We start from the raw sequence: 21564 nt of genomic DNA on the forward strand, positions 1-21564 counted from the left end.
CAACAGAGTATGAAAAATAACATGTTCCTCCTCAATAGGGCTATTTGGCATGCATGCCTTTTCTGCAGCTAAGGCATCCATTAATTAGCATGGCATAAATATTCCAGGTAAAACACTTTTTTAAAGGAACAGTTTTGCTCTATGTTCATTTTTCCTGAGTTAACTACCTCTGCAGTACTTCAGGATAACTCATCTTGCTTTAGGGAAGTTGACAGACTTATTTTTGTTATGTAGCCATTATCATTACATCCATGTTTATAAGTCATACACCTTAGGGTGGAAACCTGGGGTTCTCTATTAATCTTATGAGCAATCTGTGGAGACCTAAATATGAAGCTGAATTTAGAAAGTAGTGAGAAATATCTGTCTCTATTTAGCTAAACTGCCAATTAGGACAAAGTGTCTGCAAGCAATGATGATGTGATGTGTATATTTCAGGAACAGTGAAATTGAGATGCTCCAAACTGCTTTTTTATTCTCTCCTAGACTTGAGAAATGGAATCACTCTTGCATGTACTGACAATTCTTTCAGTTTGTGTAAAGCCATTATGAAACATTCCTGCATTTCCACATTGCTGGTCAATAGCTAGTATGAGTGTAAAGACTTATAAAAGATATGAACATAAAAATATGGAAAGAGACAAATGATTTGTTGTCTCCTTGTGAGAAGCTCTGCCAATATACTTAATCATCCAATTACTTCATAAATCAGTTGTAATACCAATGATCAAATAATTGCTCAGCTTGTAAAGAGAAAGGACTCCTGTGTTAACAGTATAGCTTAGGTGAGAGCTAGCATAAAGAAAAATCAATTTCTGTTGCATCAGATGGTGACTAAATTTTCAAAGACATGCATGAGAGTAACAATTTGTGCAGCAATACTCTTTACAGATAATGGAATTTGTGGGGCATGACTTCTATACATCACTCCAAAGATGTACAGTACATCTCTACTTCCACTTTTATTCATAGTTTCTGTTTTTATTTTAGTCACAGTAACTAAGAAGAAAAATACAGTAATCTGGAAAATAATTCCTTAGTTTGGAACAGTTATTGTTAAAAAGCACCCTTTCCAGTGTTTTATGCCTCATGGAATTGAGATCAAATCAGGCTGAAACTCAGTGTAAAAATGATCCATTCAGAGGAAAATTATTCCTTTTTAAAAAAATTAGAAAGATTAAATTACTGTCCTCCTTTTACTATTTTTGGTGGTTTTCTATATTCTTCTGCTAAGCACAAAGGAAGGAAGATTTTTCCCCCCACAATGAAATTATGCATTCAGCACGAAATGGAAAATTTTGGAATGCCAGAAACTAAACAAAGCTGATGTTTTTAATTGAGACCTCCCCACCTCCCAACCGGTATCAGGGTTCTCTGGTGCACACGCACGCACACACAGACACACACACAATTGAATTCACATACTCATCAATTTCAGCTGGAGTTTGCATCCTAAGCATAATGTATATTTCATCCCTCAAAGGATCTGTGAACTCTCTGAACGGTAAGGGGAAGATTTGAGATGTAAGCTACCACAGAGGGGCATGGAATGAAACTGCAAGTTGTGGGACCAGTGATCCACACCACTCTGTAGGCAACATCATTTAAAAGGTAATGCAAACAACCCAAAGTAGAAAAAGAAAGGGTTTTATTCACTACAAATAAAGAGAATAGCCTGTTCTTACAATCTCAAGTCTATTTTTTAACCCACATATCTCCATTGGTGCACCTCTGCAATCACTTTAATTGACATAAACCATGGTTCGCCAAACTTTTCAATCTTGTGAACACTTCATAAGAGAGAGAGTGAGTCTCTCACAGACACTCCACTCCCTACCATTTAACCCTATCTCCCCCGTCCTTAGTTCTCACACTATTTCATTTTATGGGCAATTATAAAAGGTTCCACGTGACAGTAGTGGGTCTATGGACTACAGTATGAGACCAACAGCTCTAGAGAGAAATCTTTATTGGTTGCTTTCCCCTTATCCCATGACCTCCATTAGGTTTAAATAGAAAGTAGTAATCTGACAAGGTGAAGTTAAAAATAAATGTTCTTAAGTATTTGAGAATAATATACTATCTGTGCTGAAGGAACTGAATTTGGAAGCCTGGTGCCCATTTTTCTTTGCTACTGTCACTCCCACAGCACAAACACATTGTTTGGATTCAAAACCTAATTTCTTTCCTTGAGAGATACCTTAATCTCCACCAAATACTGGATCTTTTAAAACCTACAAGGTTTTGAGAATAAGCCATCAAATCTTATGGAAAGCAAACATACTAGGTGTAATTAAGGGTCAGTCTGTAAACGGGTTAATCACAGACTATTGTCCCATTCCTCAGGATGACGTCCACGATGCCTTTATGGGATGACAGCGTTATGTACTAGTTGGGACAGTGGAAGACATCCTCCTTCCTTGAATAATATTGACTACTCTCCCACAAAGCTCATAATTTTCTATATTTATTAGTGTATATATCTGCCTGGGACAAATTTCCATCCGGTAAAAAATTCCTGACAGATCTTGACTTGACAGTTTATAGAGCTTTTGATTCTTTAAAAGTGTGGGGTTTTTACTAGTTTGGGTTGGCGCTGATTTAAATAGTTGATATATTATAAAATGTCTTCTCCTTTGTATAGTATGTGGCTTTATTACATGAATGTTTTGGAAACTTAGGCAGCCAGGCAGACTTTCTACTTGATCTAAATAACTTTCCTGTTGGAATAAAAAGCCTGATGTAACTTCAAAGGGTGCGTGTGTGTGTGTGTGTAAACAATCAGACACATTTGAAAGCTTGTCTCTTTCACCAATAGATACTGGTCCAATAAAAGATATTACTTCACCTACCCTGTCTTCCTACACAATTAGAGTAATCAGAAAAGTTTTGCAAGGAACCTTCAATGTCTCCTGGCCTGATAATGGTAGAAGATTGATAATCTAGATGAATGATGCATTAGACAATAAGTATTCAATAATAATGAATAATTATGATTGTGTGATTGGACAGAAGGGTTCTGGAAACATTTTGGCCTGCTATCCTTAGAGATAACTGCAATGACCTCTTGACTGAACCACTCTCTTTTATGTTTTCAATTTCTTTGTCAAATTATTTGCTTAATAGGTCTCTCACTCCTATAAAGAGATTTCTTCAGAAAACCAGATATTTGTTTAAGGAATAAAGCCAGATATCTCATCTGGCTATTTCAAGAGATCAGACTGTGACCTGAAAATCTAATTTTATTTGTACAGTATTTGCTATTGATCAGAGGCAGGTACCTAGTTATAAACACTGACTTGTCTAATCAAGAGAACACTATGCTACCCATCTGTGCTGAGTGATCAAGCTGGGGAAATGGAAAGAGAGGGCTTGAGAAGAGCTGATGGATGAATGATAGGTTCCTACCTCACGAGGCTCGTAGAGAACTAAGACAAAAGCAGTGACACTGGGTGAGATGAGAGAGAATATAAAAAAACAATGGAGACTCAAGAGACAGATTCTAAAGGCAGCCACAGGAAGCAGTACAACAGGAATTGGGGATAATACCATGTACAGATTATCTGCATGCCCACATACATTTAATTTCTAAAATGCAACTGATTTTAAGGGACATTTTTGAAGCATGAACAGAAAGTATTACAGCTTTAAGATGCTTCAAGCTATATAGGCAGTCAAGAGAGAATCGTTGGGACACAAAGGGAACTGAAAGAGGATTGAAGTAGCTATGGCAGCTATTTTACTACAGGTGATTATGTTATCAAAGGAAATGTTCTATATAAGGTGTATCACTGTTCAAAAACTAAACAAAGAAATATAAATTAAGAAAAAAAGTGGTTTCTTTAAGGGCCTGACAAAAGCAAGGAAATCCCTAGCCAAAGATACCACACTTCATCTTTAACTCGGTAACACAGAGAAGATTACAGCTGAGCTGGTCCTTTATTTGAAGACTTCAGAAATGCCACCCACCAGTTTAATGGATGGGAGACTTGGATTAGATCCACAAGGTGACACAGAGTTTTAGAATGAAACGTGGATTGTAGGCGGGCACTCCGCTGCCTGTTGGCTGCCAGAGAGAGAGGAGCTGATTGACTCCCTGCTCCTCACAATAATTAATTTAAACCCTTGCCAGGGGTTTCTTGTATCTCTTCCCCCTTTTAGTTGAACTCACCCTCTCTCATCACAGTTATATAATATAGGAACTGTGTTTTTAGGATCCTATAGGTCTGATAAACCACCTGTTTTAGGGGTCAAGAAGGATTTTTTCCCATTGGGGCCAAATTGGCTAAGGCCTGGTAGTTTTTTTTTTTTTTACCTTCTGCAGTGTCACAAAGACACAGTTAGGTTAAACAAGTATAGGCTTCAGAAATTAAATATTAGGAATTGTGTGAATGTTTACTTCATCATAACTTGCGGTCAATATCCAGTGCAGATAAAAGGCCAAAGGGCCAGAAATAAGAGACCGAGGATTTCACCGGTGGACCTCGGGCCTATGTTAAAAAGGGAGACCTGAAGTCTTTGCAAACCAAGGTCCCTCTTTGGTACTCCCCACTTAACATCGTCCCGGTTAGCATTATTTCATTGTTACACTGCTGATCAATTAGAGAACATGCTCATTTAAAGTTGTGCAATGCTCCCTTATAACGTTGTTTGGCAGCCGCCTGCTTTGTTCACTGCATGCAGGAAGAACAGTCCATTTGAGTTAGCTGGTGGGGGCTTGGAACCAGGGTGGGCCGGTAACCTCTCATCAGGTTCCCTAAGTTCCCTGTGTGGCAGCCGCCCAGCAGGCTATCAATTGCTGGGCAGTTAACCTGTCCCGCCCCGCACTGCCATGCGCTGCTCCCAGGAGCTTCCTGCCTGCTGTGTAGGGGGTATAGGGGTGCTGATGTCAGGGTGTCCCCCTACCCCAACTCCTGCTCCCCCACTCCTGTACCCCATCTCCACAGGATGTTAAGTTTCATAAAGCTGCAGCCTGCTGCTTAAAATCCATACCTGTGTTGCAACAGGTAAAATTACTGACAAGACTTTTAAATGATTTATAAGCATGAGCAGGAAGTCCTCTGAACACCCTGGTTTAGAAACAACATTATGGTCATGTTGTTCCCCAAAACAGTCCTACTCAAAATAAAAAATAAAGGTCATGCTAACGAATAATGTAGGACAATCCATGCACACTGAATTACATATTAAAATATGAAGAAAAATTGCTGAATGGTAGAAAATAAGGATTATGTTTTGCTAGTGTAATGTTGATGAAATGTTAATGATTTACAATAACATAGAATAGAAAATGTAAAGCAAATTATTAAAGTTTGGGTAAATGTATAACTGGATATATCATCATAACATCATAACATTGATTGGCAGAAAGCTAATGAATATGTAATGTGGAAAGGTATAAACAAACAAGTGAAAAAGGACCCAAGTCAGAGAATATCGGTCCAGAGACTGAGATAACCATCATGAAGAGGAGAACTTCCCGGTATCCTGGAACTCAGTAACTTGGGCTCCTGCCTGTTCTGTCTATTTATTTATTCTCTGTTATAAATACAGGCTCAGAAATTATAAGTGACCATGATTCTGTCTGAAAAATTATAAAGACAAAGATTGATTAAGCCTAAACTGGGTGGACTCGTGACTCAGTTTTCCACCTTACAGTTGAATCGTTAAAAAGTCTTCAGTAATTTTACCTTTTGCATTTTGAAGTAGTTTATTCAGTTTAGAGTCTAGGTATTTAGTTGTTTCCCAACACCTGTTTCTGTTGTGATTCAGTTGCATGTCCTGATCAAATTAACATCTGCAATATGATTCTTTGGTATCAAATTGATTCTTAGCTATCAAAATCTTACATAGAATAGACAGATACTCAATGGCCCAAATTCAGCTGTCAGATATATGCATACAAATTCCCAGTCAAGTCACCTATGTACTTGAGGGCAGAATCTGGCTTCCAATGGACATAAATTAGACTTTGTTAAATGCAGGGTTTTTAAACATTTTTTTTATTACACTTCAAATAGATCATAAGAATATAAGAACGGACATACTGGGTCAGACCAAACGCCCATCCAGCCCAGTATCCTGTCTTCTGACAGTGGCCAATGCCAGGTGCCACAGAGGGAATGAACAGAAATCATCAAGTGATCCATTTCCTGTTGCTCATTCCAAGCTTCTGACAAAAAAGTCCTGTATATAAAGCCAACTGACTCTGGCCAAGACCATAAGGAACCTGCCATTTTATTATTCTTACCAGGGAGAAAAAGATACTGCCAGCAGACCCATAGAAAAATCCTGTATAAAAACATAATACAATTATAAAAAGAAATGGGACTGGGGATTTCCTTTTACAGGACTCAGCCTTCAGGTTATAAAAAATATTAGGGATAGGGCTATGGAATGCACTTTAGGCTAATGCATATACCAAAGTGATGTAGAAACAAGAGATTATTATTAAGCAGCAAAAAACTGAGTTTTAAAAATTCACTTTGAAATGTGAAAGTGATTTCTGTAAGTGATTTCTGTATTTACACCTTCTTGCTTCTTGCATAGGAAAGTGAATACCTGGGCCCTTACAGTCTTGGTAAAGACCTGCTGCCTTGTTGTTCTTCTGCATGATGGCACTGTGCACCTCATACAAACTGGGAGGGTCTCCGAGCTCGTCCCTAAATGGTCGTTGAGGGATTTGTTCAAGGACTTTATCTACAACCATAGAATTATGGTTAAGAAGATCTTCAAAATGTTCTTTCCAGTGAGAATTGATGGATTCATTGTCCTTCAGAAGTGTGCTTCCATCCTTAGAGCGAAGAGGATTCATACCATGATAAACTGACCCATAAACAGCCTTGGTGGTACAAAAGAATCCACATGTATTGTGGATATCTGCGAGATGTTGTAGTTCTTGCGCTTTCTCAGTACATCATTTGTTCTGAAGTTCTCTGGTTTTACGTTGTACTTCTGCCCTCACTTTGGCATGGGCTTCTCTCTTTTTATTACAATTTATGTCATTCTGCCAAGCACAAAATGCCATTCTCTTCTTATTGATGAGTTGCTCAATTTCAGCATCATTCTCATCAAACCAGTCTTGATGTTTTCTGGTGTGGTAGCCTATGGTTTCCTCACAGGCATTGATTACTGCTTTCAACTGGCTCCAATGTTCCTCAATTTATTCTGGAAACTGATGGGAGCTTTCCTTCTAAGACTGCTTGGAAGTGGTCATGCTTAATAGGATCCTTCAAATCTTGAACCTTCAGTTTGCGTCTGACCTGCTTCTTTTGCAGCCTCCATTTGGGAGCTATCTTAATTTGCATTGTGGATCAAATAAGGTGATGACCAGTCCAACAGTCATCAGCACTTGTCATTGCTCTTGTGAGAAGTATGTCACTAAGATCTCGGATACGAATTATGACATAATTCAGGATATGCCCGCTGAAGTCTTCAAAAAAGGTGGCCCAGAGCTAATACGGCAGCTTTACCTGCTTATCCTTAAAATCTGGATAAAGGAGGAGATACCCAGTGAAATGAGGGATGCCTTGTTTGTCACCCTCTTCAAGAAAGGGGATAAAGTGGATTGTGGAAATTATCATGGCATCTCTCTCCTAACCACTGCAGGCAAAGTTCTGGCGCGGATCCTTGCAATCCGCCTTCTGCCCTGTCAGAAGAAATTTTACCAGAGTTACAGAGTGGTTTCCAACCACGTTGTGGAACTGTGAATATGATCTTCACAGCACAGCAGCTGCAAGAAAGGTGTCAGGAGCAAAACTGACCATTGTACATGGCTTTTATTGATCTAACTAAAGCCTTTGACTCAGTGAATAGCCGTGCCCTCTGGACTGTACTTTCCAAGATTGGATGTCCTGATAAATACATCAATGTCCTAAAATTGCTTCATGATAACATGAAAGCGACTGTTCTGAGCAGCACTGGCTCCCAGAGTAAACCTTTCAAAGTACAAACAGGAGTCAAACAGGGCTGTATCATCACTCCAATCATGTTTGTGGTTTTTATTGCTGTCATTCTTTACCTAATTCCTGGGAAGTTTATAGCTGGCATTGAAATCACTTACAGAATGGATGGAAAGCTTTTCAGGCTTAGCAGGCTGAAAGCCAAGAGTAAGATTTCCACAACATCTATTGTGGAACTTCAGTATGCTGATGACAACGCAGATCTTCAAACTATCTTGAATGTGTTTGCCAATATTTATGCATGTCTTGGTCTCACTCTTAATATCAAGTAGACTAAAGTGCTCTATCAGCACTCTCCAAATGAGGTATTACATGCCCCATCTACCAAAATCAATGGAGTGGCACTAGAGAATGTTGATCATTTCCTCTACCTTGGAAGTCATCTTTCATCCAAGGCAGATATTGATGCAGAAATTCAGCATCGCCTGAGCTGTGTCAGTGTAGCTTTTTCTCGTTTACGACACAGGGTCTTTGAAGATCACGACATTTGAACAGCTTTTTTATCAAGCCGTTATTCTCCCAACACTGTTGTATGGATCTGAAACTTGGACAACCTACAGACACCACTTGAAAGTCCTTGAGAGGCACCATCAATGCTGCCTTCGTAAGATTCTGAAGATCAAATGGGAAGACAGGCACACCAATATTAGTGTTCTGGAAGAGGCAAAGACCACCAGTATCGAGGCAATGCTCATCCATCAGCAATGATCACGTTGTCCGGATGCAGACCATTGCCTCCCAAAACAGCTTCTGTTCTCTCCACTAAAAGAAGGGTACCATAATGTGGGTGGACAATGGAAGCATTTAAGGACTTGCTGAAGGACAACCTAAACAAATATAATATTGACATTGATACCTGGGAGACACTTGTCCAAGATCGCTTAAAATGGAGTGAAGTCCTATGTGATGGGACCCTGCATTTTGAACTTACTCGCTGACAAGAGACACAAAAGGAAGGAGAGACTGGTCTCCAGTCATGGTCAACAGCTCCTGCTGAGGTTGAAAACATCTGCCCTCATTGTAATAGAACTTGTGGTTCAAGGATTGGCCTTATTAGCCACCTGAGGACCCATAACTCCCATGGAAGATGATCATACTCGGTAACGAATAATCGCCGATCATCATCATTGGTAAAGACTAAACAATAATGAGTGCCCAAAGGAAACTCAAATAGATCCTGAACTTGGTTGTCATGCCAAGATGATGTTATTTCCACATTCATTGTAAAGGACCCATGCCAGACACTGAGATGCCAATCCAGTGGAGAAGCTCTATGTGAGAGTTGGAGGAATTGTTGAGTATAGAACCCAAATAGCAAAAGCTGCAGACTGCTTTGAAAGTTTCATTATTCAAAGAGATTGGGAGCCATGGGTGGACCTGATCCTACATTTTTCAGCTTTGTCTTTGACCACAAAACATGGAGGCCAACTTTAGAAGACATATGTGCACATAAAGGAAAAATATATGCCCTAGAATGGAAAACTATTGCTCCATGTATTTAAAAAAAGATTTCAGCTTGGCTATAATCACCAGAGCTAAAGACTGACTCTTATACTTTGTATTTGAGATTTTCAAAGCAGACTAGGGGATTTGTACACATATAGGCCATTAATACCAGTGGAAGAAAAGTATCTAAATCCTCCCAGACAATTTTATCTTTTAAAAAATATTCTAGGTTTTCTCTTATCTCTCCACTCTCCCTTCATGGGGTTTTGGAACATCTGGCCTATCTTAAAGGCCTTACCTTCTCTGTCACAGTACAAGTTTAGACAACTGCACAGCTGGAGAAAGGAAAAGAGTGAATCAGATCTTGAAAAATAATGCATGTGTCTGAATTAGACTATAAACTTTCATATGCATTTGTATAACCGAGGCCCTGATGCTCTCTGAGGACCTTTTGGCATCATTATAATACACATGGCACTAATAAAGACAGCAGCATTTGTTTTTAGCACAGCTGACTTTCTTCTTTTTTGTTTCTTTCATTTTACTTTAGACTAGCTCTAACCAAAAAATCTCAAGCTAAGATCATTTCCCACTCCATCCCTCCTTGTGCCTAATTATAATTTCCTGTAGGAAATCACACAAAAATCAGAAACCTCCCATAGGAATAACCTAGGAATAACCTCTTCTTTTAAGAGTTTGTTTCCTGTTATGTCAGTAGTTTTATCTTCAGAGAACTTCAGCAGCAGAAAAGTAAGATTGAGAGGAAGAATCTTCAGTGCTGATGTAATCCCTAAGGAGTGTTATTCCCCTCACAGATATGACTAGAATGAGATTCCAAATTAAATATACTCATTTTGCCTTCTATGTGTCATTCATAACGGAATCAGTGAATCTGTAGAAAAATGGAGCAATAAGAGAGCAAGCGAGTTCTCCCTGAGATCTCAGCTGGTATAATGGTGAAGTTCAAAGCCGTTCTTCCAAGATACCATTTTCAATGGAATTCAGCAGGACCTCTCTTTTTATTGCACACACACGCACTCACTAAGTACTAGACGAATAAAACCAAATGTATGTTACCTCTGTGCCAGCCCAATATAGGTTGATGTGGAAGGCCATAATGAGGACTGGTCATCAGATCCAGTGCTACAGCCCTTCCAACTAGTATGGTAGGTCTGTGACTATGTAGCAGCCCTTTCACCAGTCTTCAGCTGGAGGAATGGATTTCATTTTCTGTATCCACTGGCAGTTCACCTCATTTCTGTCACTCTATGGGTGCAGTGGCTGTGCAGCACCATTCAGGATCAGGTCAAAGGGCAGACATTTTGTTACACATTTCACTATAGAGCTGAGTGTGATGGTCAATGGAATATTATAAGGCTGGTGGAACAGAGCAGTGAAAAGCCATATACCTCTTCAGAGCTATAGAGTGTTCTAATTCAACTCCCAACACAGTTCTGTTCAGCAAAAAGCTGTTTTTGGTGCCAGGACTCAATTCTCAAAGGGGGTGCCTAAATTAGATTGGCACTTACACACCTAAAATAGGCATTTGACCACCTAAATACTGAACTGGATATTCTCAAAGCAACCAAGTTTGAATATTGTGCTGCCCAACTTCCATGTGCAACCTGAAAGGTCTTAATGGAGAATTAATGTAAGGGCGGGGTTATACTAATGGAGCAGTGTGAGATGGTCTGGACTCTCATCCCATCAGATCAAGTTATCTCCAAGAAAATGCATGCCACAGAAATTGGTAACAAATTCAGGCCAGGATGCCATCACAAACATTTATACATTTATTCAAATTTTTAATATATTTTCAAGATCTGGTGGTAAAATTATTAATCAGTTTATTGAAAATATTTAGAGACCAAAATATTGGATGTTTTGATCTCACATATCTGAAAGTGGAGGCACAAACAATAATGTTCGCATTGGTAAGATAGCCTGAATTCAGAATTTCCTTGCCTTGTTTTTACTCTTAACCATAATGTTATTTTAATGTTTTGTATCTTTATTGATTTGTTAAGGGAAAAAATGGATGCTAGGGTTTCTTGTCTTTGTGTCACTTCATTATATATCTTGCTACATTCTGTTCAGTGTCTCATAACCAGACTGCAGTCAACCAGTGCTTTGACATTGCAAAGTGGTCTCATTCAGCTGTCACCGGTGAGATTTTTTATCCATTTTCCATGACACTATCTGCATAGATTTGTAGTGTCACTGCTTTTATTCTTTTGGATATTGGATTTTCAGTATAATTTTTCATATTTAACTAGACTAATGTCTAATTAATCAATTTTAAATGCTGTGTACTGGGATTTTTTAGGAAATAGGATTATTGACAATAAACACAACAAACATGAAATTTTGCAGTGCAAATTTGACTCCTTTTTCCAGCCGGTTTTCTGAAATGTGTGGCTTTTCTCCCCCCCTCAGAGTTGCACTTATAGCTATAATATCTTTGTTCTTATCCATGTGGGCTTCTTAGACTATAAAAAGTTCAGAGTAGTAGTCCATACCTTCCAGCTTCCTGCAGCCAAGTTCTGCAGTGCACCTGCAGCTCCTTCCAGTGTGTCTGGATTTGAGCACTCAGAGAGAAGCGTGAGGTAGGGTTTGACTATTGAAGGGTGCCACAGCATCTGGATTCCTTTTGGTGGTTCTGCACAGTCTGGGAGAGGTCCTACTCCATCCCACTGTTGGAAAGAAGAAACCAAATGTCATAAAGTATGCCAATATCAAAGAGAACAATATTCAAACATTTTTTTATATAGGCCCATGGCCAAAAACCACCACCTTCACCTTTAACACACTGTTTGTGATCCTTGATGGAGGCAAATTCTCCTCCTAGTACTCTATAAAATAGCTTTTTGATTGTATTTGACCTCACCATTAGTGAAAATCTAAGAGTGTTCTACCTAACTAGCATAATGAGAACAATTAACTTTCAATCCATAATTTAAATTTTTCAGGGGAGTGAATACCTATTGGGACACACATGTATCAACAGATCTTAACAGATGCTTTAACAGCTTGCATAAAAAAGAGATTTTCATTTTATATTTGACTTGATCCTTTGTGCTCTTTCTTTCCACTGGGAATCACACTCAAAAAATAAATTACATGGGGGCATGTGCTCATCACATTTATAGGCCAGGGAGGTAAGGTTGCTGAGAAGTAGATTTCCACTACCACATAGCTACTTCTAGCCCTTTGTGGCACTTAAACTGCTACTCAGCTCTGAGGGCAGCTACTCTGAAGGGCTTCAAACAGCCCCCAATTTCTTTTATAAATCTAACCATCCCAAAAACTTTCTTTACCAATGTAGAATTCTGCCTCCAAAATTACTCCATCCTGATGCCTAATGTGGGCAGTATATAGTATCTGGTCTAAGAACAGATCTCACAAGCCATCAGTAGTGGAAATGGGAGCTTTAGTCCAACGGAAAGAAGAGATTTCCTCTTTCCAATCCAACTTATAGCATTGACACCTAGAAGGTCCTAAGATATGGGACTTAAAAGTCAAAATACTTTTATGCACAGAAATGCTATTTTAGGTAATTTTAAAAGCATTTTTAAATGCAAAACTTTTATGTTTCTCTCAATGTGCATTGTACAGGCAGAAGAATACAAAAAAGATAATCTCAATAACATTTTAAAACATTTTCTAAAACATTCCTAATGCATTTTTTTTCTGTAAAATATGTGGCATATACAGAGTGCATGAGGTGAGTGATGATTTGTTTAAACTGAAACAAAGACAAACAAGCCAGCAGGAGGCAGAAATAACCCCTCCTTCATCCCCACTGCCTCTGGAGGATACAGCCAATCAGTCAGTCTGCCCTGATCCCACTCATCCAATGGCAGCAGAAGCAGTTGGAACAGGCTCCGACCTCACACCCGATGAACCCATTCCCTCCCCTGGGGGGAAGAAGGAGATGAAAGCAGCAGCAGCTCTAGATCCCTCAAACCCATGGGGGCATGGCATGCATGGCCCCATCACTCAGTGGTCCAGCAATTAGTTAGTTGGTTAGTGGGTGAACATTGGTCCAGATCCTCAGCTGATGTAAACTGATATGGATCTATTGACTTCAATGGAGCTGTGCCAGTTTACACCTGCTGACCATTATGTTTTGCAAATGAAAAAAGAACAAACACAAATGCAAAGTTAGCTGGTCTTTCAATAATGCACATAAAGAGTTATGTGAGAGCAGCTGCTAGGAGATATAACTCAGAGCACTGGACAAAAAAGACAACATATAATCAATGGAAAAGCAGTCTCTACTGGAGGCACTATCAAATGCCCAGGAACAGTAGCAAAATCACCTTAAAAGGTTTGAAGCTAAACCCTGCTGAATGCAGCCACTCTGAAAGGGAGCATGATGTGCTTGTGAAATCAGATTGTTAAAGTTCTGCTTTCAAACTGAAGAAAAGGTTGGTTGACTTTCCTGCTGGTGAGAGAATTCAATCCCTCTCTTTGGACATAATAATCAGCCCTTCCAGGAACTGCTTCATGAAGGCTCATAAAAAAGCTACTTTTTTCCCCTTAGGAGAATGCAATAAACTGCCTGAAGTCTCAATTTTTTTGTTTTGTTTTTTTTTTGTGGTGGGGGCAGTGGGGAAGTAGGAAATTCCTCTTATGAGGGGCCCAATTCTGTCCTCACACCAGTTTTTACACTGGTGTAAGTACCTTCACTCCTGATTCACTTTGGTACAAATATAATCCAAATTCAGGTCAAGATCTTCACCTCTACCCTCCCAATCCTATTTCAAATTACACACCTTGAACACTGTGCTATCCAATTTATATACCAGGTTTTGATTATATTTCTCAGGAACAAAGTATAATGCAGCAAATATGTTAGCTCTGGTGTACACATAGTTTTTGTACTGGTAAAACTGTTGGTCCTGGATGTCATTTTTTACTGAAATAGTTATATCTGTGCAATTCCTAGTGTAGACCCATTTATATCACCATAGAGATTCTTATATCAGTATAACTTATTCCTCCATAGTTAAAAACAGGTATATGCATGTTTATACGGTATAACTGTCTCCACACTAGGAAAGTTATACCTCTTTAACTGTGTTGGTATAGTTTTCTGAGGACAAATCCTTCCTTAATACTGGCTTGCCAAATGTTGATTCCTCCTTGTTTGGTGATGGTTATGAGAACACATTCTTGTTCTTTTTTTAAAGGAAAATCAAACGAATAAATTTCCTGATTCTTCACCCCTGCTCTTTGATAGCACAGGGAGCATACTTTATCAGTCACTAAGAGGGGAAATGAGTGTAGGAGACCTTTATTACAGCATCATGAGAACTCCACTGAAGGAGAGGTGGATAATGAAGAGTTTTACATTCCTAATTTACCACTGATGCGCATATGAGTTAAAATTCTTTACGAACGTTTTTTGAGCTTACCAGCAACATACTACTAAAACCATAGCAGGGCAGATTCTTATGACTTGTCTACATGGTCAGATGATGTGCTGTACATAGGCTGTGATTTCTAAAACACAATGTTGTGGATGCACATTAATGGATCCGTGTAGTACCTGCTGATGCGTTTCACATAGTGCCGTTTCAAACAGTACTACCTTAAAGTGCAGTAGGGAACATTTACTTATCATCAGCATGGACTAATTAATGTGCAACACATTAGTGGCTTTAGGAATCATACCTTTGTAGAGCATATAACCCCATCGTGTAGACAAGTGCTTAGTTGCATTCTGGCCCCTTTGGGCCATTTGAGCAACACCAAGGGGTCAGAAAGTTAGGCATGCCTAGCTGAGAATTCCTCCGGCACAGATGTGTTGAGGTCAGCATCTGCACTGTCCTTTCACCTCCCGCCCCCATTCTCCCTCACACATATTCTTGGCTCCAATCCAGGGGGAACATCTGGGTGGTGAGGGATTCTGGAGCCAGCGGTTGTAGGGATATTAAAGAAGGTACTAACAGTGATTCCCCCAAGTGACAGTGACCTCCCATTTTCACCAAGTACAAAAATCTTTTACTTCTTCTGTTAAAACCTGTAAGCTAATGCCTGCAGAAACCATTGATTGTATCTGTCCTGTGAAAGATACTCTATTACTATGTAAAACTTACAAACAAGCTAATGTCTGCAGAAACCATTGATTGTATCGTCCTGTGAAAGATAATCTATTACTATGTAAAACTTACAAACAAGTTAATTGACTTAGTTCTTGAAGTAAACACTTTGCTAGCCTTAAGCTGTAATTGATACAATCTAAACAAACAGACCCCCACCCTCTGTGATTACAGGGCCGGGAGTCTCATATGAATTAACACACACCCCGAAAGTGGTGAAGACAGTAAATTAAAATATGGTTAAGATATGGAGTGTATGTTGACGGTTAGGGAGGTGCCAGACTAGAAAGGGAATATCCATCGGCCGAAGAATGTGGCAAGTGGACCTGTACATTAGTAACAACATTCTTGTCTAAGGTTCGTGTGTCAATAAAACATATGTGAGTGTTTGTACATACTGAATTTAAACATAAAAAGCCAAAACAGTATCACATGTGAAGGATCTTGTCTCAGAGCAATGGGAGTCAAGTATGGATAGGATCATCTTCTAAAGTGAGGTGTAATATAGGCGGGCAATGAGAGGAATAGCTCAGTGACCTGCTAAACCCAAGGTTGTGAGTTCAGTCCTTGAGGGGGCCATTTAGGGGTCTGGGGCAAAACTCTGTCTGGGGATTGGCCCTGCTTTGAGCAGGGGGTTGGACTAGATGACCTCCTGAGGTCCTTTCCAACCCTGATATTCTATGAATGCTTCCTGTAGCATCCACAGCCATGCCCTATTCAAAATATGAGAATTAAATCATGTGTCCAAGGTAAGGAGGTTGCATTAACTTTCCTTGAGGGTTTTCTCTTTGCTTTCTCATTTCCTAAAAGCACTATTGTAAAATGTGATACATGATTAATTCAGAAGACAATTTTCTCTGAAAAGTGATCACCATGCAGTTCTAAAATGCCTTTTATTACATTCTCCTCTTAATGGCTACAGAGAGAACAGGGAGTAAATGAAGAGAGCAACTGATGGAAGTAAGGATCTTCTTTGATGACAACTAGAGATGTAGTTCAAAGTGTTCTATGTTATTTGAAGGTGTTCGTAGCATTGTGGTATCTTAATATTGAAGAAAATGAGCTATTTCAAAGCTAAATATGACTGACCTTTATCTACATCATTTATTCAAACTTTTGTTAAGTCAATTAAAAAACCCTGAATAGTAAAAAAAAAATGCATTTTCACAAGCAATAATATTACAATACCTTTTCTCTATCAGCTGTTGTAGCAAGACTGACTGTGGCAAGGCTGAAATCGCTTTGTAGTTAGCACTGTTCAATATTAATGAATGAAGGCTGTGAGCTAAAAGACTCTGTACAAAGGAGTTTAGAACAGTTACTCTATAGCTGCAATCCATCAGAAGTGATCAATAAATTCTAGCTGAGATAGTTTTTAGATGTAGAGAGAACCTCTGAAAAAGATGAAGGCCGTACACAGTCTCACAATCACATAGCTTATGTTAAGGAGAAGAAAGCCATAAACAAAAGCTCCTTTCAGCCCTCCTTGCTTCAGCTGTCATTTCCAAAGATATTGTGGGTGAAATTGACAGAAACTGGTAGATACAAATCTCCCATTTCCTGAAACCAACCCAGAGATAAAAGGGTTCAAAGGAAGGAGGAAATACAGAAAAAAATGAAAAGCTGAATATGACTCTCTTTCAAAATAATGGTTTCTGAGAATAGAGTATATTGCTAAGTAGTTTCAAATGTTTCCATATTACCTGAAGGATTTCTTAAAGGTCCTAAAACTAGGACTGGAAATCTCAGAAAAACAACCCTCCCATTTTAACAAAAGAGAGCAAGATGAGCTCATAGAGTTTCAAGACAACGGTGAGTAAATCTGAACTTAAAAACAGATATTTGGGAGTTCACAAAACCATATGACTTAGCAAATGACACATGAAGTGATTTGTGATTGTGAGGTTTGAGTTTTAAATATTTTATTTTTCAGCCCATGTTTCTCTTCTGTCTTATTTCCCTCCCCTTCTGACATCTGTGGGGTAGCCTATTTGAAGTGAATTTAGTAGTTTCACTGCACATCCCAGTGGACAGGTGTCAGTATCATAGAAAACAATACTAAAAATGTCACCTCATTGGCAGATTCAGTACAGAGGCCAAGGATTGATTCTTTGTGGAAACTAAATACTGTCACTCTGTGGGGTAGATCCCCTCAGATTAGAGGTGTGGTACATTTATGGAACAACATGGGGAAGGGTACACTGCTACTGTCTATGCTGTCCCTGTTCTGTGGATCAGGAGAGGACTTCTGTCATTGGTGCGAGCAGTCTGGGCATTTTCAGGAGCACTACATTCAAACAATTACAAAAATTATCTTTATCTATTCTTTCAAGGGTCAATTTGTTGTTGTTGGACATTAGAAAAAAACACTTGGAAGAGCTGTGAAAGGAGTCCATATTCACAACCCCTAATATTTATGCTCATTTTGGTTTTGCTAAGTACTGAAGATATTATAGAAGAGCTGATAATAGAAAATATCCATGGCATCCAAATATCCAAATGATGAGTTGATTTAGTTTAAATTAGATGGAAGAATAATCAAAACCAGTTAGTAACTAAGATTTTTTTATTTTACAAGGGCAGAGTAAGAAATTAAAGGAACTAGTTAGTGAAGTCAATTGAACTGAAATGTGCAGGAACTTAAATGTGATGGAAACTTAGAACTTTTTTAAGTCAAAGGTGCAGAAACTGTCTGGAATTTGCATCCCAAACAAGTGGAAAAAATGTGTAGGGAAGGACTGCAGCTCTAACTGGATACACAACCACCTGAAAAAGGAGATTAGTAGTAAGAAGAGAACCTACAAGGAAAGTGAGAAGAGATTGATAATCAAAGAAAGTCTAGGGGTATGCCAAAAGCCAAGCAGAGTTACATCTTGCAAAGAAAGTAGATAAATAAACGTATTAACATATAAATAAAAAAGGATAAGAAGGGAAGTGGGGCTGTTATGCAGTGGAGATGGGGCAGAGATTAAGAATAATCTGGGTATAGCCTAAAAACCAAGTGAACACTTTACCTCAGTTTTCAATTAGAGTGATAATGTAGAACACAGGGGCAAAGGCAGAATGGTTAATGATTAATGAGCGTATAGAAATGGAAATTACCACATTTAAGATGGAAGCAAACCTCAAAGATCTTAATGAACTCAAATCTGGGAGTCCTCAAAATCTCCATTCCAGAATACTAAACGACCATAAACATGGAATTACAAGTACAATAGGAAGGATTTTTAATAAATCTGTCAAATTGAGGGTAATACCACGACTAGAGAATATCAAACATAGTTCCTATATTTAAAAAAATGGTGGAGGGAAGCAATCCAGGAAACTGCAGATCAATTAGTCAGAATTCAATAGTAGCAAGGCTTTAAAACAAATTTTGAAGGAAATAAAAATTCAAGACATAGAGGTAAACAGAAAATGGAATAAAATGCAACTTGGTTTTTACCAGAATTAGATCATGTTAGACTAAAGCTGATACACTTTGGTCATGGAGGCTCTTCAGCTTCATAGCACCTCCTTAATGCTATTCCCAAAGGTTTGGGGGAAATTCTGCCCCTGAGTGGGCTCAGGCTGCCAGACAGTTGCTCCCTGGCTGACGGTGGGTGATGCCACCCCACTCAGTTTTCCAGCTTTGCTCTGCAATGTTAAGCTGAGCTGGGGAGTTCCAGTCAGCTTCTGAACAAGGAGTTTGGAGGGACAGTGATTTGTGCCTCAGTGTGCATGAAAGTGAGGAAGTGACAGTAATAGCTAGAGTCTTGCATAATGCAGGCAAGTGTTGTCCAACTCTCATCACACATCTTTGCCATTGTGCCACCCCCGAGTGTACCACACCCCTGTTATTCTGGCACGGGGTCTCTCTCAGTATAGACATCAAATTGTGGCCAATTATAGGATAGTTTTGTGATGTATCTAAACAGTGGCCAAAGGAAATTGAATCGAAGGGAGAGCTATCCCTTCACCATTTGAAGAGGTGGGGAAATTTGGAAGAGTGCTGCTTCTCAGTGCTACAAGGAGGATGGGGAGCTCTCAGTCTGCTCCTAGCAGAGAAGAGGGCTCAGTATTTTCCCCAGTCCCCCTTATATATAAATGAGAACATAGAGGTGACCAGCAAAATAATATAATTTGTGACTCAAGCCAATGTTTTAATTACACAGGAGAAAAACTAATGCATAAGTCCAGCTAACCTCATTTTGCCCCCACCTCAGCCTGCCAGTCACCAGTCTGTGACTAACTTACTTCTCACTTTAATACAAGCGACCACGTTCCAGTTGCATTGACATTTTTTCTTTTATTTAATAAGCTTGATTTGGTTCCTATGCTAGCAGCAGTTTGAGTTTTATGTTCATTTGGTGCTGTAACTCCTTGCAGGCCACTTTTGTTATACTTGTGAATCTGATCATAACCATTTTGTAATTTTCTGCCTTCTTCCCACCATATGCAGTGGAAAATGCATGCCTCAACCTAACTCCTTGTGCTGGATTTTAAAACAGTCATATGTGTGTCCGCTCATACACACAAACACATATTTCCATATGATTCTGGGAGGGGTCAGGAAGGTAGAAAAAGAAGTGCATTCCCCTTCCATATGCTGATTTCTGCACTGATCACCAGCCCCACACTTCACAAGATTAGTGGGAAGGGGGTAGCTCATGACCACAGTTTTTCTCTAGTAATATAACATTTTTAGTGTTTTTATTTTAAGCTACTAAATGTGCAATTTTTCCTTTTGCACATTCTGCAAAAAATTGTCACCAAGTGTAAAAAACAAACACTTGAAAAATGTGACAGCTAAAACCATCTTGGGTCTCACCCCAAAAATGTAATAGTGGGAAAACATCTCAGCCATTTGAGACAGGCTGAGTAATTTTTCAGCTATAGTTCCTTTGTTTCATAGAAGAAGAAGAATCATAGAAGATTAGGGTTGGAAGAGACCTCAGAAGGTCATCTAGTCCAACCGCTGCTCAAAGCAGGATCAATACCAACTAAATCATCCCAGCCAAGGCTTTGTCAAGCTGGGCCTTAAAAAACCTCTAAGGATGGAGATTCCACCACCTCCCTAGGTAACCCATTCCAGTGCTTCACCACCCTCCTAGTGAAATAGTGTTTCCTAATATCCAACCTAGACTTCCCCCACTGCAACTTGAGACCATTGCTCCTTGTTCTGTCATCTACCACCACTGAGAACAGCTGACTTCCATCCTCTTTGGAACCCTCCTTCAGGTAGTTGAAGGCTACTATCAAATCCCCCCTCACTCTTCTCTTCTGCAGAGTAAACGAGCCCAGTTCCCTCAGCCTCTCCTCATAAGTCATATGCCCCAGCCCCCTAATCATTTTCATTGCCCTCTACAAGACTCTCTCCAACTTGTCCACATCCTTTCTGTAGTGGGGAGCCCAACTTGATGCAATACTCCAGATGTGATCTCACCAGTGCTGAATAGAGGGGAATAATCACTTCCCATGATCTGCTGGCAATGCTCCTACTAATACCACCCAATATGCCGTTAACCTTCTTGGCAACAAGGGCACACTGCTGACTGATATCCAGCTTCTCATCCACTGTAATCCCTAGGTCCTGTTCTGCAGAACTGCTGCTTAGCCAGTCGGTCCTCAGGGGGTTAACAGAGGTCAAATTAATACCAGAAGTTCAATGGCTCATTCCAAAGGCATCAGAATGGTGAACCCCTAAAAAGTGTTAAAACAATAAGACTCCCATCTTGGGGAGGACCATCACCTCTTGTCCTTAGGGTCTATGTGGCTGCAGACTTAGGAGCCTATGCCAGTCATCCTTGAGGACCCCAATCCAATGGTCTATATTGGAGGCTAACATCTGTGAGATACAATGACCAAGATTTTCAACAACTGAAACCTAAATTAGACATCTAAATCCATACTTGTGCACATAAAGAAGTTGAAGTTTGACTCTCAGTGGTACTGAGCACCCATAGCTCCCACTGAGGCCAATGAGAGTGCATAGCACTTGTGAAAATCAGGCCATTTATTTAGGCTCCTAAATTTAGAGATCCAGGTCTGAAAAATGTAACCTGTGTATA

The 21564-nt window shown here is 39.4% G+C and overlaps 1 protein-coding gene across 1 annotated transcript in view; it reads right to left on the reverse strand.

The window, feature by feature from the left end:
- The window catches only part of CTNND2 (catenin delta 2), a 1223799-nt gene that overhangs the window by 107472 nt on the left and 1094763 nt on the right, over positions 1–21564 (reverse strand). The window contains 1 exon segment of the mRNA XM_030551717.1: positions 11927–12100. Within this exon segment, the coding sequence (XP_030407577.1) occupies positions 11927–12100 (174 nt within the window).

This window comes from Gopherus evgoodei, chromosome 2, assembly GCF_007399415.2.
Source record: "Gopherus evgoodei ecotype Sinaloan lineage chromosome 2, rGopEvg1_v1.p, whole genome shotgun sequence".
NCBI lineage: Eukaryota > Metazoa > Chordata > Testudines > Testudinidae > Gopherus > Gopherus evgoodei.